General features: G+C 46.7%; 1 protein-coding gene across 1 annotated transcript in view; it reads left to right on the plus strand.

Annotated features, from left to right (window-relative positions):
• RAP1GAP2 (RAP1 GTPase activating protein 2) overlaps positions 1-15,381 on the plus strand; it is a 179,191-nt gene that overhangs the window by 128,377 nt on the left and 35,433 nt on the right. Inside the window, exons 6-11 of the mRNA XM_008695268.2 lie at positions 264-296; positions 684-896; positions 2,084-2,187; positions 9,297-9,375; positions 10,135-10,188; positions 12,613-12,696. Coding sequence (XP_008693490.2) covers positions 264-296; positions 684-896; positions 2,084-2,187; positions 9,297-9,375; positions 10,135-10,188; positions 12,613-12,696 — 567 coding nt within the window. The remainder of the gene's footprint in view (positions 1-263; positions 297-683; positions 897-2,083; positions 2,188-9,296; positions 9,376-10,134; positions 10,189-12,612; positions 12,697-15,381) is intronic.

A 15,381-nucleotide genomic window follows, 5' to 3' on the forward strand; every position in this document is an offset into this window, starting at 1 on the left:
CCAGAGCTGCCTCTCTGCTGTTCTTCAGCCAGCAGGTCTGCATTCAGGCTCTGTCAATTCGGGGAAGCGCTCAAGGGAAGCCGGACCCCAGAGCTGCCTCTCTGCTGTTCTCCATCTGGCGCTCTTCTCTTTGATGCTCTCAGAGCTCTGGTGCGGCCTGCCGGGCATCCCCACCCCCGACCTGGGAGAGGGGAATGGAAACAACCCTCCAACTTCATGGGCGCTGCTGGGCTAATGGCAGCCTTGTCTGATTTGTCTTGCAGGATGACTATATCCCGTACCCCAGCATTGATGAGGTAGGAGCCCCCTGGCCACACCGTAGCCTGCCCTGGGTCTCATCTCTGGGGTGGGGCTGGGGGAGCTGGTGGTGCTGATGGCCCCTGTGCCACCCCACGTGGGAGAGAGCCTCAGGCCTGGGATTTTCCCTTTGTGGCCTCAGTTTTGCTGTGTTTAGACTGGGGTGCTGATGGAAGCCTTGCAACTCTGGTGCTCCAGGGTTGGTGAAGCTGGGAGATGTTGCTGGGCTTAAATTTGGGGTTTGTGTTACTGTATTTGGCCTCAAATATGGGGGTCTCCACCTTGGAGCAGTTCAGAGGTGGGGGGATACCACCACTGGCAGCCCTCCCTTTCCCTCCCCCTGAGTCAGGGCAGGCCACAGAGCAAGACCTTCTCTGTGCCTCCAGGTTGTGGAGAAGGGAGGCCCGTATCCCCTGATTGTCCTGCCCCAGTTTGGGGGCTATTGGATTGAGGACCCGGAGAACGTGGGGACGCCGACCTCCCTTGGCAGCAGCATCTGTGAGGAGGAGGAAGAGGACAGTCTCAGCCCCAGCACGTTTGGCTATAAGCTTGAATGCAAGGGCGAAGCCAGGGCCTACCGCAGGCACTTCTTGGGGAAGGTGAGGCTGATGGCCCTGCGCGAAAGCAGCTGCAGGGCGGCGGGCAGGGAAATGCACCTGGCAGGGCCTCCTCCGCATCCCTGTCTCCCTCTCTCCTCCTTCCTGAGCCTGCCCTGTCCCTAGGGCCTGCCGCCGTCCTGCTGTCCTCGGTGGGGAAGTCCTAGTAGCTCTGCTCCTGGGCGGGGGGATGGGGTGTGCTGAAGTCAGGAAGGCTCAGTGTGATGGTGCTTGGGGGCACCACTCCCAGCAGATGTTCTTGGAGGTGATGGCATGGGTAGTGTTGGGGGGTGAAGGAGGGTGAAGCAGAAGATGTGTTCTCACACCTTGGAAGTCTTTGTCTGCATCTAAGTAGTCACATCTCTCCTGTCCTCACTCCAGCAGGTCCCCAGGGCAGTTGTCCTGGATGATGTGCTGTGAGCCTCCGATTGCTTAAAAGTGACAAAGTCACATTTCTTTAAATACATTCTGCTCTTCAGACTTGCCTGGTTTGGAAGTCCCGAGGGCAGGTTCCGGAAGTCTCTAGCCTAAGGCAGTTTTGCAGAGTCTCATCTGCATTGTTCAAATGCAGATTCCAGGGCCCCACGCTGATATAGCAGGTCTGGGGTGGGCTCCCTGAGCCTGACAGAGACCTGCTGTCCAGAGGACCTCTTAGCTCCCCATGGGTGGAGGAGCCAGGGTTCGTCTTAGCTTTATTCCTGCAAATGGTCTGAATGAGCAAGGGTTTCCCCCTGGGAGCAAGGAAGTGAATGTGTGGGGTCCTTGGAGAAGAACTTAAGCATCAGCGTTCAAGGTGGGCTCGAATGCTGGATCTGCCACTTACTGGTCGTGTGACCCTGAAAAGTTAATCTCCCTGGACGCTGGTTTACTTATCTGTGAAATGGGGATGATGATGTCATCTCCCCCATAAAGTTGTGGTCAGGATTAAAAGAGTCAATGTGTGTTAAGTCCTTAGTCCCTTGCCTGGCGCATCCCAGTGACTGGGCCATTTGAATCCATTCCTGTGACCTTGCTCTTTCAGACCCCATCCTCCTTCCCCCCCTTCCTCCTCAGCAGCACCCATAGCAGTAGCACCCTTGTCTTTCCTCCTCACTGCTGTGCGGCTTCTTGCTCCTGGTGAAGGAGGTGATTTGGGGGGCCATGTCTGGAAGGTCCCCTCCTCCCTGTTAATACCTGATTTCTGTTTCTAGGATCACCTAAACTTTTACTGTACTGGCAGCAGTTTGGGGAACTTGCTCCTGTCCATCAAGTGTGAGGAGGTGGAGGGCAATGAGTACCTTCGGATCATTCTCAGGTGGGGCTGCTGCACTTTTGGAGGCCACGCCTCTAGTGGCAGGGACCCAGAAATACCAGTCTGACCAGTTTGGTCTGGGAATGCTGGGGGGAACAGACCTGCTGGACACCTGGGGGCTATGTTCTGGTTGCCAGGACAAGAGACCAGGTGTTTATGTCAGCCGGTGGATTGTGGGAGTCAGAGTGGAGCCTAGTCTCAAGGTCACCTAGGTCATACCTCCACCTGCCTTTCTGTCTTGTGGGGACTGTGGCTCTGAAAGAATTGGGAAGAAAATTAGAGGTGGCTCATTCTGCTGAGCCTCAACTCCACATTGTCCTGGGAGAGGGTTTTCCAGAACACTCCTGTGGTGTGCATCCAGTCGGGAAGATAGATCCCAAAGCATCTGTGTGTGTGCTGGGTTCCCCGACATGGGAGGGTGTTCACGACGGGAGCACTGATTTACAGCTAAGCCAGGATACCGCTCTCTCCTCAAGGGCGGGAGCTACAACGGGTTTCTGTTTTGTTCAACTAACATGTTTTGTAAAACCTCCTTTGTACCAGGAAGTGTAATAGGTGCTGGGGACGTGATGATGACTGAGTGGTGGTCTGTTTTCTAAAGGCTTCTGGTCTAGTAGGAGAAAAAAACCAGGATTTTAGTGTGTGTCACAGGTATTATTTTAGTGACATGCACAGGATGCTGTGGGAGCACAGAGAGTCAGTGTCTTATTTCTCTCTGTCCCTCGTGGGCTGGTGCCTGGAAGGCCAAGTGTTAGTGCTTAGCAGAGTGCTATGAACCTGTCAAGCTCCCAGTCTATAGTTGTTGAATCTAATTGGAAGTCTTTGATGCTATTTGGAAAAAACCAATAACATTTTTTTTTCTGCCCAAATTTTGAGATAAATACGGGAGGAAGCAGGGGCACATAGCTATGCTGTTGGAGGTGTGTGTGTGTGTGTGTGTGTGTGTGTGTGTGTAGTACAAGAAAGTTGTCAGCACCCATCCTGTCTTGGTTTTTTATTAAGAAAGGAAGCAGTTTTCTTTACTGAGGTTCACTTGGCTAGAAATCATATTTTCAAGGCAAGGAGAAGTTAATTAAATTGTTAGAACAAATTTTTTGAGGGAGTGATAGTGATATGGGGATCCCCAACTCCAAATAGGATTTCGAGTGAGGTGAATCTCTGTAAAGAAAATTATTTCCTTTCTTAGTAAAAATCAGACTTCGATTGGGTAAGATTTCTGAGTAAGAGGACAATTGAATACAAGGACTAACTCCTTTTTTCCAATATTAGATCCTATCTGAAATGCTGTCTCAGAAGTGAAAACTAGAGAGAGATGTCAGGAACACAACACACACTTTGAATATTTTAAGAAATAATTTACAGGGCAGTTAGGACTATAACGTAGATGGCATGGCGAGCTGAAATGCAGCTCACCTTGCTTAGACAGCAAGGCAGCATGGGAGTATATGAGATCGGAGATTCTGGGGAAGTCTTGTACTCTTTAGGAGTGCGTGTGAGCCCTGGAGCAGTCAGCAGTCTTTCCACATGGAACCACTTTTGTTGTTTTGGGTCAACAACGTTTGAAATCAATCCCCTGGGGAGCCCAAGGGCACGCTCTACTGTGGCTCTCCGAAATAGAAAACCAGTGAGTAGGGTGGCAGGGAGAAGCCGTACACCAGCTAGGAAGCTGGACAATCACATCGCGTACTTGGGATGACGGCCAGGCCGAACCGAAAACCAGACATAAGTAAACTGGCTCCACAGCTTTAGAAGCTTTACGAGACACAAAGACGAAATTATACGGAGGCGAGACTCCCTTGCTGGCAGCGACTCTTGTCCCAGCATCTCCTCCTTCCCTGTAGGCTTCTGGATTATCTAACTGATGTTTGAGACAACCAGCTCTGGCTTAAGATCTGGGAAGAGTATTCTGACAACCTCTGTGTGTGCTGTGAGAGTAGCCAAGGCGAGTTTATCCGCTACTGGAAATGAATAACAAGCCTGAGTAGATTTCTTCTTTTTCAAGTTTGGATATAAAGAAGAAGTAGGGAAAAAAACCCTCGCAGGTCAGTGAGAGAAAAGATTCTTCATCTAAAAAAGCATAACCTACCATTTAGAAGGTAGGGAAATGACCAAATTTTAGGAAGGATTTACTACAGAAAGCCAAGTAAAATTTAGATATCTATTAACTTTGTATTTTCAGGAAACTTCCAGAAAAAATAAGCTGTATGAAAGAAAAGACGAAAGATAAAATAGGACGGCAGAATGAGATGAAAACGTTGCTGGTTAAATTAAGGAAAGAATATAAGAAAACTAAAAATGGCCCCAAAATTTTAAATGGTTTTAGAAGCAGTAGGGAGCACAGTGTACCCTGTGGAAACCCAGTTAGTAATAGTGAGAGCAAGCTCAAGAGGCTTTCACGTAATTCCAAGGAAAATACAACTCTAAAATGATGAGCAAACTTATGATGAATATGGAGGAGAGTGAGCAGGAATTAAACATGTGGATAATTGATGTTCTTAAGCTGATTGAACATTTAACTCTGCAGATTAAAGTGACTCACCCAGTATCAGACAAAATCAAGGAAAGGAAACTAAAAGCTAGACATATTTTGATGAAGATGTAGTAGTCCATGGATATAAAATCACTGGTAGAATGAAAACATTCCAAAAGAAAGGAAGATAAAGAAAACAGTAATGCGTAGAAAGTAGAGAAACATAAATAAAATAGAAGTAAGTCTGAGTACATGTGATGTATAATAAATATACATGAGTGAAGTTCCACTATTAAATAGCAAAGATTCTCAGTTTGAGTCATCCCACCACCTCTCCCCCCCCACTAATCAATCAATGTACCCGTATTTTATTAAAGTAACTCATATATTTAAAAAGTGTTGAGAAAAAGTTACAGCAATCAAATACAAAAAGGTAGCGCAGTTGGCAGTATTAATATGAAAAAGTAGAATTTGAGGCAAAAAAAGCAATCAGTGTGACAAAGGCTATTGTCTATTCATAAAAGATAAAGCCTTGTTCAATCAGGGCTTACTATGTGCCAGACTTTGTCCAGGGGTGGAGCTAATGTAAGGGATAAGCTCCTCTTGTTACTTGGCTGCAGAAAGCATTCAGAAGGTATTCTTATTCCTGTTCTCATTCTCACTTATCTTCTTCTTATGGACATGGATTATTTTAGTCTAGTGACGCTGATCCAAAGACAGATGGTATGCGAGAACTGAAAGAAGTTTATAAGAGCTTGAATGTGGAGGGTGTGTCTGCATGTGTGTATGTGTGAGTGTAAGTAAGGCTGAGAGGTTGTGCTAGAGAGGTAAGGGAAAGCTAAATCATGTATGGACTGTGTTTGGGAACTTAGATTTTCTTCTCTGAGGCAGAGGAGAGCTCCTGAAAGGGGAATATCATGATATGATTTGCACTGTAGAGTGATCCCTGGCTGGAGTAAGGAGAATGTCTTGGAGGGACGGCAAGGCCAGAAGCAGGAAGATGAGTGACAGGCTGCTGTGATGGGTCAGCTATTATCATGTGTTTAGACAGGCCACCAGGTTGCATAAGGTGTACGCAACCAGTTTTGATGGGAACTGGACCAGGGTGCCTTGCACTGAGGATAGAGAAAAATGAATGAAAAGTTCCAAAACACCCAGGGAAAATTGACATTAAGAAAGACAGCTGAGGGGCATCTAGCTGACACAGTTGGTTAAGCGTCTGCCTTCAGTTCAGGTCATGATCTCAGGGTCCTGGGTTCGAGCCCCACGTCAGACTCCCTGCTTCTCCCTCCCCCTGCTCGTGCTCTTGCACGCTCTGTCTCTCAAATGAATAAGTAAAAAATCTTTAAAAAAAAAAAAAAAGGAAAGACAGCTGAAAACATCAGCAAATGAGAGCTGGTTTTACTGCTGATGAAATACAAATAATGGTACACTTTCAAAATGACTTAAATATATTTAATATCTGAAGAAGATAAAGAATGAACAGCATCTATAAAAGGGATAGTAAATTATGATACAGTGAATGAATGAAAATGAATCAAGAATGGATACACCTGGGTACAAAATGAAAACAACTGGAATTATTGGAAATAAAACAGTTGAAGTTAAAAACCTGTATACATGGGATAAAATCTAGCCTAATATAATCTGTTAAGAATCAAAGTGGGAATATGTACATTGGAAGGTAGTCTCAAAGAATTCATCCAGAGCACAGCACAGATAGAGTGATGAAATACATGAAAAAGAAGGACGATGTGTGGATGACAGACTGATAGGTCCCAGCAGTTGTCTGAGAGTCTCAGCAGAAAGAGGAGAGAAGCCAGTGGAGAAGAGATATCCAAAGAAATAATGGCTGAAAATATTTCAAAATGGAAGGACGTACACGCTGTGGTGTGGAGCATGATTTTAAAACAAAGCAACACTACTGGGCACATTGAAGTGAAGCGTTAGAACATCAAAGAGAAAGAGAACATTTTAAAGCTTCCTAAGGATAAGGACACTCATCTATGAAGTAATGACAACCAGGCTAAGAGCAGACTTCTTATCAGCCACAGGACAATAGGACAGTATCTATCTTTAAAATGTTGGAGGAAAGAAGGAAAGGAGAGAAGGAAAGAAATAATCCTGTAACCTAAAGTTCTATACTCAGAGAAGCTATCTGCAAAGACAAAATAAAACTGCTTTCAGACGAAAACATGAAGGGAGTGTACCACTCACAGACTCTCCCTGAATTACTAAAGGATGTACTTCAGCCAGAAGAAAAGAGCAACAACAACAACAACAAAAAGGTGCAATTAAAAAGTGGTAAGGATGCTTGGGGGGCACAGTCGGTTGAATATCTGACTCTTGGTTTTGGCTCAGGACATGATGTCAGGGTTGTGGGATCGAGTCCCGTGTAGGGCTCTGTGCTCGCTGAGGCGTCTGCTTGGGATTCTCTTTCCCTCTGCTCCTTCTGCTCATGCGTGCTCTCTCTCTCTCTCTCTAAAAATAAATCTTAAAAAAAATAAAGTGGCAGGAAATAGGTAAACTATGTTGATAAATTTAATTACTGATGGGAAAATTTTTGTGTGTTTAAAAAGAGGCTTGATTTGCAGTGACGTGGGTGGAACTAGAGGGTATCATGCTAAGCGAAGTAAGTCAGTCAGAGAAAGACAATAATCATATGATCTCACTCATATGTGGAATTTAAGAAACAAAAGAGAGGATCGTAGGGGAAGGGAAGGAAAAATAAAACAAGATGAAATCAGAGAGGGAGGCAAACCATAAGAAACTTTTTATCATAGGACCAACTGAGGGTTGCTGGAGGGGAGGGGATGGGGGGATGGGGTAACTGGGTGGGTGATGGGCATTAAGGAGGGCACGTGATGTAATGAGCACTGGGTATTGTATAAGACTGATGAATCACTCCCCTCTACCTCAGAAACCAATAATACATTCTATGTTAATTAATTGAATTTAAATAAAAATAAATAAATAAAGAGGCTTGAACTAAACAGAAGTAGGAAGGACAATGGGGAGGGAAGAGTTTACTAAGTTACTGTTGCCTCTTCCCTCAGCAGAGACGCAGCAAGTAAGTTTAGAGTTTGTTGGAAAAATGTATAAATATGTGTATGGGAAGTTATAGACATACAATATAGCTCAAACTAGCAGAGGGAAAAAGAGAATTTTTTTTTTTATTATTAAACTGAGGGCAGGAAAGGAATTTTAAAAAGGAAAAGTGCAGAGTTAATAGAAAACAGAAAATAATAGAAATCCACATTAGAAATCACAATAAATATAAATAAAGTTACCATTATGAGTATACCAGACTATCACATTGGACTAAAAATACAGCTATATTCTTTTTTCCCCCTTCTTTGCCTTTCTTTTTTAAAATTAAGTTTGTTTTAACTCTAGTATTGTTAATATACAGCAACAGTAAAGGAATGGAGATGACAAAAGCAAAAGTTGTCTCTTATGAAAGATTACTAAAATAGGTACAACCCCCATCAAGGACCGATTATGGAAAACAGAGAAAAGATTCAAACAGATCATGTTAGATCATGTTATGACAGTGAAGGGAGGGGTGTGATTATAAGTACAGATTAAGTCCGAAGAGAATACCAAAACCCACTCTATGTCAGTGCACTATTGGAAAATTATATAGAAAAACAAATTACTGAAATTTACTCAGTAAGGAGTAGAAAACCTAAATAGTCACTGTTAGATAAACTGAATTGGTAGCCAGAGGTATCCCCCCGCCCAACAAAAAAACAGCAAGCGCAGAGATTTCACAGATGAGTTTTAGCAAACCTTTAAGGAGCGTCTATTCCCGGTGGTGTATGCAAACTAATTCAAGGATTCAGAAACTCCTCAGCAATTTTATGAGGCTGGGATAACACCTTGATATCAAAACCTGACAAGGGAAGTACAAGAAAAAAAAAAAAAGGCAGTGTTGCTATGGATGTGAAACTCTCAATAAAATATTAACAAATTGAAGTCAGGATATGAAAAAATAATACATCATAAGCAAGCGAGTTTTACCCATGGAACGAAAAGATGGCTCAACAGAAATGTAATCTACCAGGTTAACAGATTAAAAACCCTATGACTATCTCAGCAGATGCAGAAAAGCATTCAGTAAAATTCAACACTTTCATAATGTGCTAAATGAATCGGGAACAGGCTAAATTTAGAGTCTTACAGTGAATCCCTTTATAAAGCAACTTTCATCCCATTTATATTTTGACTAAATCCAGATTTTCAAGTATTAGATTTTCTTTTCATAAAGACTTAATTGCATGTGAGAACACACATCTGTCCAGAAGCTGTGCCCGGTTCTTTGGGAGAACACAAAAAATCCCCACAACAACCCAAAAATTCACGGTGAGCTGGAAGGTGAGTCTGCGCACGCGCCGCATCTCCGTTGCCGAGACTCTACCAGGCAGCTTCTTACGCACCGTCCTCCTCCGGGTAATGACAAGCCTCCGTTTCCCACCATTCGAGTGTGGCGCCCAGCTCCCAGGTTGGGTGAAATGCGGCAGATCTGACCCAGGGAGACACGAAGCGAGTGTGTCTTGTGGTCTGGCGTGATCTCAGCCCCTTTGCTAATGGATTCCCTTTCTCGTGGACACCCTTTTCTCACCCTCATTCACACGTGCAGGTCCAAAGTGAAGACAGTGCATGAGCGGATCCCCTTGGCAGGACTCAGCAAGTTGCCCAGCGTCCCTCAGATTGCAAAGGTAACAGCCGACCCCTGTGAGAAGCTGGCTTCCTCTTTTAGCCCAGGGCTGGGGTGGGGGTGCAGCCTTGTCCTGCCCTTGGACGGGTGGAAGGCCACCGTACTCTTTGGCCCTTGACTGCGTAGATGGGGTGGAGGGTATTGGGAGATGCCCTCATCTTCCCTACAACCTCCCATCTCTTCCTCACAGCTGAGGCTGCTCATGGTCTCTGCCCCTGAGTTCAGGGGTTGGTTCAGGGGACCAGAAAAATGGAAAGACAGGGCTGGCTATGGAGAGTGCATAGGACCTGAGAGGTGGAAGGGGTGGGGTGGCCCAGGAGGACTTCATAGCAGAGGAGAGCTGGGCCAGAGGATGGCCAGGCTGTTGGTCCAGACAGAGGCCCCCCTTGAGCAAGGTGCTGTCCATCTGCTGGTGGAGGGACCCATGTCTCTGCTCTGGGATACTGGGAACTTGAGAACTGAGTCAGCAAAGTGGGGTGAGAAGGATGGTCATTTGGGTTGGACCCACATGTTGGGAGCGGGAATGCCAAGCAGAATTGGGCCAAATGCCCTCCGTGGCTTCACTTTATCAGGAAACCCCGGGAAGGTGAGTTGGCTTTCCTGGCCGCTCCTTAGTGAGCAACAGATCTAGGGTTCAGCCCCAGGCCTTCTGACCCTGCAGGTCCGGCCCTCTTGTGCTCTTTCTCCTGGTGGGCAGAGGAGCCCAGATATTTTCAGTGGAAATGGCCCCTGAACAGTGTGTCTCTTTCTTCCTGCTTAGGCTTTCTGTGATGACGCTGTGGGGCTGAAATTCAACCCTGTCCTGTACCCCAAGGTAAGGACCTTCCCCTCCTCCCCTTGCAGGGCTCTGTACCTTAGCACGGATTTGCATACCTGTAGCTCTGCGGGATGTTCTGGGCATCTTGGTGGGGTTGTGTGGGGTCTCTAATAAACCTCCATGTCTCCCCCTCTCCCTGCTCACCCCTTTGCAAACGGGTCCACTGGGAACCTGTCCTTGGCCATGCCTGGGGAGAGACCCACCGGAATTGGTCCCCATCTGTTGTGGAGGTGGCCGAGGGTTGCAATGTTGTGACCTCTCCCCCTTACTCTGGTTGTACTTCCCTGAAGCCCGTCTGGGGCGGGGAGTGAATCTGCCTGTAGCTGGAGGGTCAGTGCAGATCTGGTCTGCCATCATGGAGGTGTGAGGGGGGAAGAACCCCGCTAAGAAATAAAAGGCCAGATCGTGGCTCCCCATTGCCAGTGTTACTGCAGCTCTGAGGCCTTACAAGCCGCTGCGCGGCCCTAGTTAATAAAGGGGCTGGTTCTCTGTTATTGGTTTCCTTAGGATTGGCCTGGACTTGACCCCAGTTGTGTTGTGGGAGTGCGGGTGGGCAGGGAGCAATAATAACAAAACAAACCAACAAGCCCACTCAGGAACAATTATGGCATGACAGGACTTAAATCACTCATGGACAGTGAATTGCTTTAAATTGGCCACGGGAAGAGAGCCCGTCTTCATGAGCCTGCAGGGCCTGGAGAGCCGGGAGTAGAAGCAGAGCTGTGCTCCCGAGCTCGCACTGCCCGCCAGCACTGTGGCAGCCAAGGCTTGCTGGGGCTGCTCGGTCCGTTCCCTGCGCCCCACTTCCGGTAGCGAGGCACATCGAGGTGAAATGTTTGGTGGGGAAGAGGCCCTGTCCTGGCCGAGACGTCCAGCACCCCCAGGAACAAGTGGCTTGAATGTTCATGATTGTGCTTGACACCGTTCATCCCTGTGCCGTGGCTGAGCTAATGGCAGGGTCCTCTCCTGCACAGGGAATGTGCCAGAGCCCCCTCCCTCGGACACCCCCTGGGCATCTGTAGGCTGTCACCAGTGATAAGCTGCCCACCATGGAACATTTTCTTTAATTCAGACCGCCCTTCCCTTTATAATTAAAGCTGAATTAGTAAGGTTTAACCAAACATTAAACCCCCGTCATAAAGGCCTTACTTAACTGCAAGTTTGCAGTTTTTATCATGAAATCCTGTCCACTGAGAGAAGCCGGTGACTCTCCTCTGCACGGTTCTGTGACTTGGAAAGCCTCCAGTTCTGGTAATAATGAAAGAGCAGCTGTATTTTCACGTTTTCTGTATTTGAAGGATTCCTTAGTCCGGCTGGGGTGTTAATCTGGCTGAGTGGTGTGTGCGTGTGTGTGTGTGTGTGTGTGTGTTTAAAATTCACTGAGTGTAGAACATTCTTTGGAGGGTCTCCATGGCTGGATGCCTGTTCCCTGGCAGGGCAGCTGCTCTGCACCCTTGACCATTCCATGTGGGCGGGGGTCTCCCTCGAGCTGGGCAGCAGTGCTCTTCCCAGGGGAGCAGAGAAGTGCCCATTTCCTTGGGCAGCTGAAAGCCTCATTTGGGTCTCGTATTCCAGCCAACCAGTCCTGCCTTGTTTGTTCTTCTGGGTAGCACATGGTCAGATCCCTCCTTTTTACTGAAGACACTATCCCAATAACGGCTGCGTCTCCTCTTCCCGAACAAGCTGGTTCAGCTCTGATCTTTCTGGAGGGTGACATCGATGTTGAGGATGATGATGGCGATAGCTGCTCTGTGCTCAGCACTTTATGTGCCTGGTCTTCCTGAATCTTCACAACCACACATCTCCATTTACTGGTTGAGAAAACTGAGGCCCAGAGAAGTAAAGTGGCTCACTCGAAGCTGTCCAGGCAAAAGCAGTGGATTCAAGAAACAGAGTTTAGTGTTTCTGAGCCCTGGACACCAACACTGAGGCACAATAGAAAACTAAAGGGAACCAGTGGTTAGGGTTCTCCCCCCCTTTGCATTTTGTATGTCCCTCCTTAGAGGCCCCTCACTTTATGGATAAAGGGGGATTGAAGTCTGGGCATGAGCAGTGCCTTGCTCAAAATCATACTGCAGAGGTAATTAGAGGCAGCGTCCTCCGCACTGACCGGTTTCGGGGTCCTTCACTTTTTACAGCACAGGTAAAACACTGGGGTGAGTCCATTCCTTGAGTCCTGCTGGACGCCCTGTGTGCCCAGGCCTTCGCTGGCACATCTGGGTGGGAATGGAATGGGGTTGCAGAGGTGTGGCCGCCCCGGGGGCGCTGGGGTCTGGGAACTGGCCTCCCTGCACCTGCGTGATGTCTCACACCAGGGGGTGTATTCTTCTTCACCAGCATGGGTGCTTTCCCTCCCGTTTGCTCACTCACTTGTCTCTAAGTTAATGAACAGTCTGATTCTTTCTCTCTCCATTTTTCCAGGCCTCCCAGATGATTGTGTCCTATGACGAGCACGATGTCAACAACACATTCAAGTTTGGGGTCATTTATCAAAAAGCCAGGCAGGTAAGCATCCCGAATCCATACCGGTCACGGTACCCTGGGGTTTCTCTCCGGGGACTCCCTCTTCGCCTCCCCCAAGCACAGGAGCCCTGTGCGAGGTTCTTACACATGCTGAACACAACAGTCGCATTTCAGAGATGAATGAGGCTGGAGGTGACAGAATCTTCACAGTGGGCTGCTCCTCACTAGAAGGCCTGCACAGCCTTTAAACAACAATGTCAGTTTCCACACAGCATCTTCTGACTCCTCCTGCTACCTCAGCTTGTACTGCGCTATGGGCTGCTGTCGCAGAAAAGTCAGACGGGGTCGAGGGAAGGATTAGCACAAGCTGCTTTCTCCTTGCCAGCCCTTCTCCCAGCTAGGAATTAGCTTGTTCTCCCCGAACTTCCTTAGATTGCTGGAACATCGCGTGCGTCTCTTCCTAGCTCTGCGTTCACGATGTCGTGCTGGTTGCTTGAAATTGGCCATGGCGGAAGTATTTACACCATGGAATTGTGCAAACCAGGGCTTCTGTTTTCCCTCTTTGGAAAGCTGGTTGTTAAAATTTACCGGTACACTACTGCTCGCCCTCCTCTGTCTCTCGTAGCACTTCTATGCTGCTTTGGGGTTAGTTGGTCAGAATAGTGTTTCTCAAAGTGTGTTCCGTGAGACGCTAGTCTGGCGGGTACTCTGTGAACAAATGACTCGTGGGGGTGGGGGCGGTTGTGTGAGACATTTTAAAGGCTCTGAGAGCCCCCAAGGTAAAGAGCTCACATAACTTTGTTGAACTCAGTGTTTCCCATACTTATTTGACCACAAACTTCCCATCTTGCCTACCATGGACACGTATTAACATCCTGAGAAGTGGTCTGCTGGACACACCCGTGTTTCCTCACCTAGAAGGTTCCTCACCAGTTTCATCTTGGTATCATCCAAGAGCCTAGTAGGGTGATTTTATGGAAATACACTCAATAACTTTTTGTTGTGTGAATTAACGGATAAAAGTTTTGATGGTCTTATGGTAGGTTGGTCGATAGTGTCTTTCAATATTATCTGGTTTTTTTTTGCATGATGATGTGTTTCTTGGCTAGCTGATAGCTGACTTCCTTGTCTGAAGATATTAGACCACACGAGACATGTGTTTGCTTAAGAACATTCTAATTAAGTGAAGAGTTTAGGAGCTGAGAGGCCAACACAGATGAATCTTATAATTGAAGGGAGATTATTCAGGTAGCCGCTCTAATTATTTTTACATATTGCATATTTATTTTGTACAGCTCTGCTAACATAACCCCCCTAATTAAAGTTTTTGCTTGTGAAATTTGCCATAGTGGATCTCATAAGGTGATTACAATCCACTGTTCCCGCAAAATTATAATTACTGAACGCTAACCAGCCGCCTCGGAGAGGGGTCCGTGTGTTGTTCGTTTACCTGATGCTGCTGACCTCGGTGGAGGTGCATAGGGAGACAGAAGTCTTTTTTAAAAAACTTTTTAAAGAGTTATTGTTTTGCAAACTTACATCCGTGGGGCAGTTAATATGAGCATTTGTTGCATGAAAGTTCTATGCTGTTCTTAGGATATAAAAAGTCCCCTCTAATTCTCCTGTTTGTCAGGCACAGTGATGACTGAGACCCCCTCCCTGAGTGCATGGTCAGACTCATGGCCAGTGTAAAAATAAAGACAATGCTAGTACCAGGCTGTGTGTAAATCCTAGAGAGAGCTGCACGCTGCAGTGGAGAAGCTGGACTGCTTCCCCAGGAGACGACGTCTGTCACCGGAAGCAGCTGTTCTCCCACACTCTGGGCTCATGGCCTGGGGTAAACGGCATGCTGGGTCAGAGTTGTGATGCCTTTGCGGCATGCTACAGATACATACAGATCAGCACACGTTCTGCGAACGGCCGGGGAGTTAATACTGCAGATTTCATGAGCTGTACTGCCTCTGTTGCAACTACCCAAGCCTGCCTTTGTGGTGCAAAAGCAGCTGTAGACAAAACTAAGTGAACTGTCCTGGCTGTGTTCTAATAAAACTTTATTTATAAAGCAGCAGGCTGGATGTGGCCCTTGGGCCATAGTTTGCTGACCCTGCTAGAGGGCTGTGTTTCCCAAACTTCAGACATTCGCAGATGAATCCAAGATGATATTTTCTACCATTTGCCTCCGTTACACTTTTTATCACACCTATACTATTAACCACCTAACGTTTTCCTTAAAAAGTTTTTTTTTCCACCTTAAGTCCATTGTTTAAAGGAAATTTTATATCACTACTCTAATTAGAAAATCAGTATCCCTTGCATGAAATAAAGGTAATTCTAAAAACAAATACTATAAAAATGAGTAAAGTTATTGAAATCTGGCCAGATTCTGTTGCCTGTTGAAGGCCTGGAACCTGGGATCGACTCTTTTTTTGCGATAAAGCAGGTGTTAAGGAGATATTAAAGAGTCACCCATTAGAGACTTTCTCCTTGAACTGGACACTGGACACTGGACTCTCCTGTGTCATCTGCAGCTGTTAATTGCTGTCTGTGGATGTTTGCAGAGCTATTGGCTGTTTGGCCATCCCGCCACAGTGGGCAGAGCCTGCTTATCAGGCAGGGCCACACCCTGTTTGAAGCCTGTCACAAGTGCAGAGCCTACTACTGTTTTCAGCTTTGCTTTCTACCTTTTTTTAATTATTAAACTTTTAATTTCTGGATATTTGTAGATTG

This window comes from Ursus maritimus, unplaced genomic scaffold (assembly GCF_017311325.1).
Source record: "Ursus maritimus isolate PB19 unplaced genomic scaffold, ASM1731132v1 scaffold_24, whole genome shotgun sequence".
NCBI lineage: Eukaryota > Metazoa > Chordata > Mammalia > Carnivora > Ursidae > Ursus > Ursus maritimus.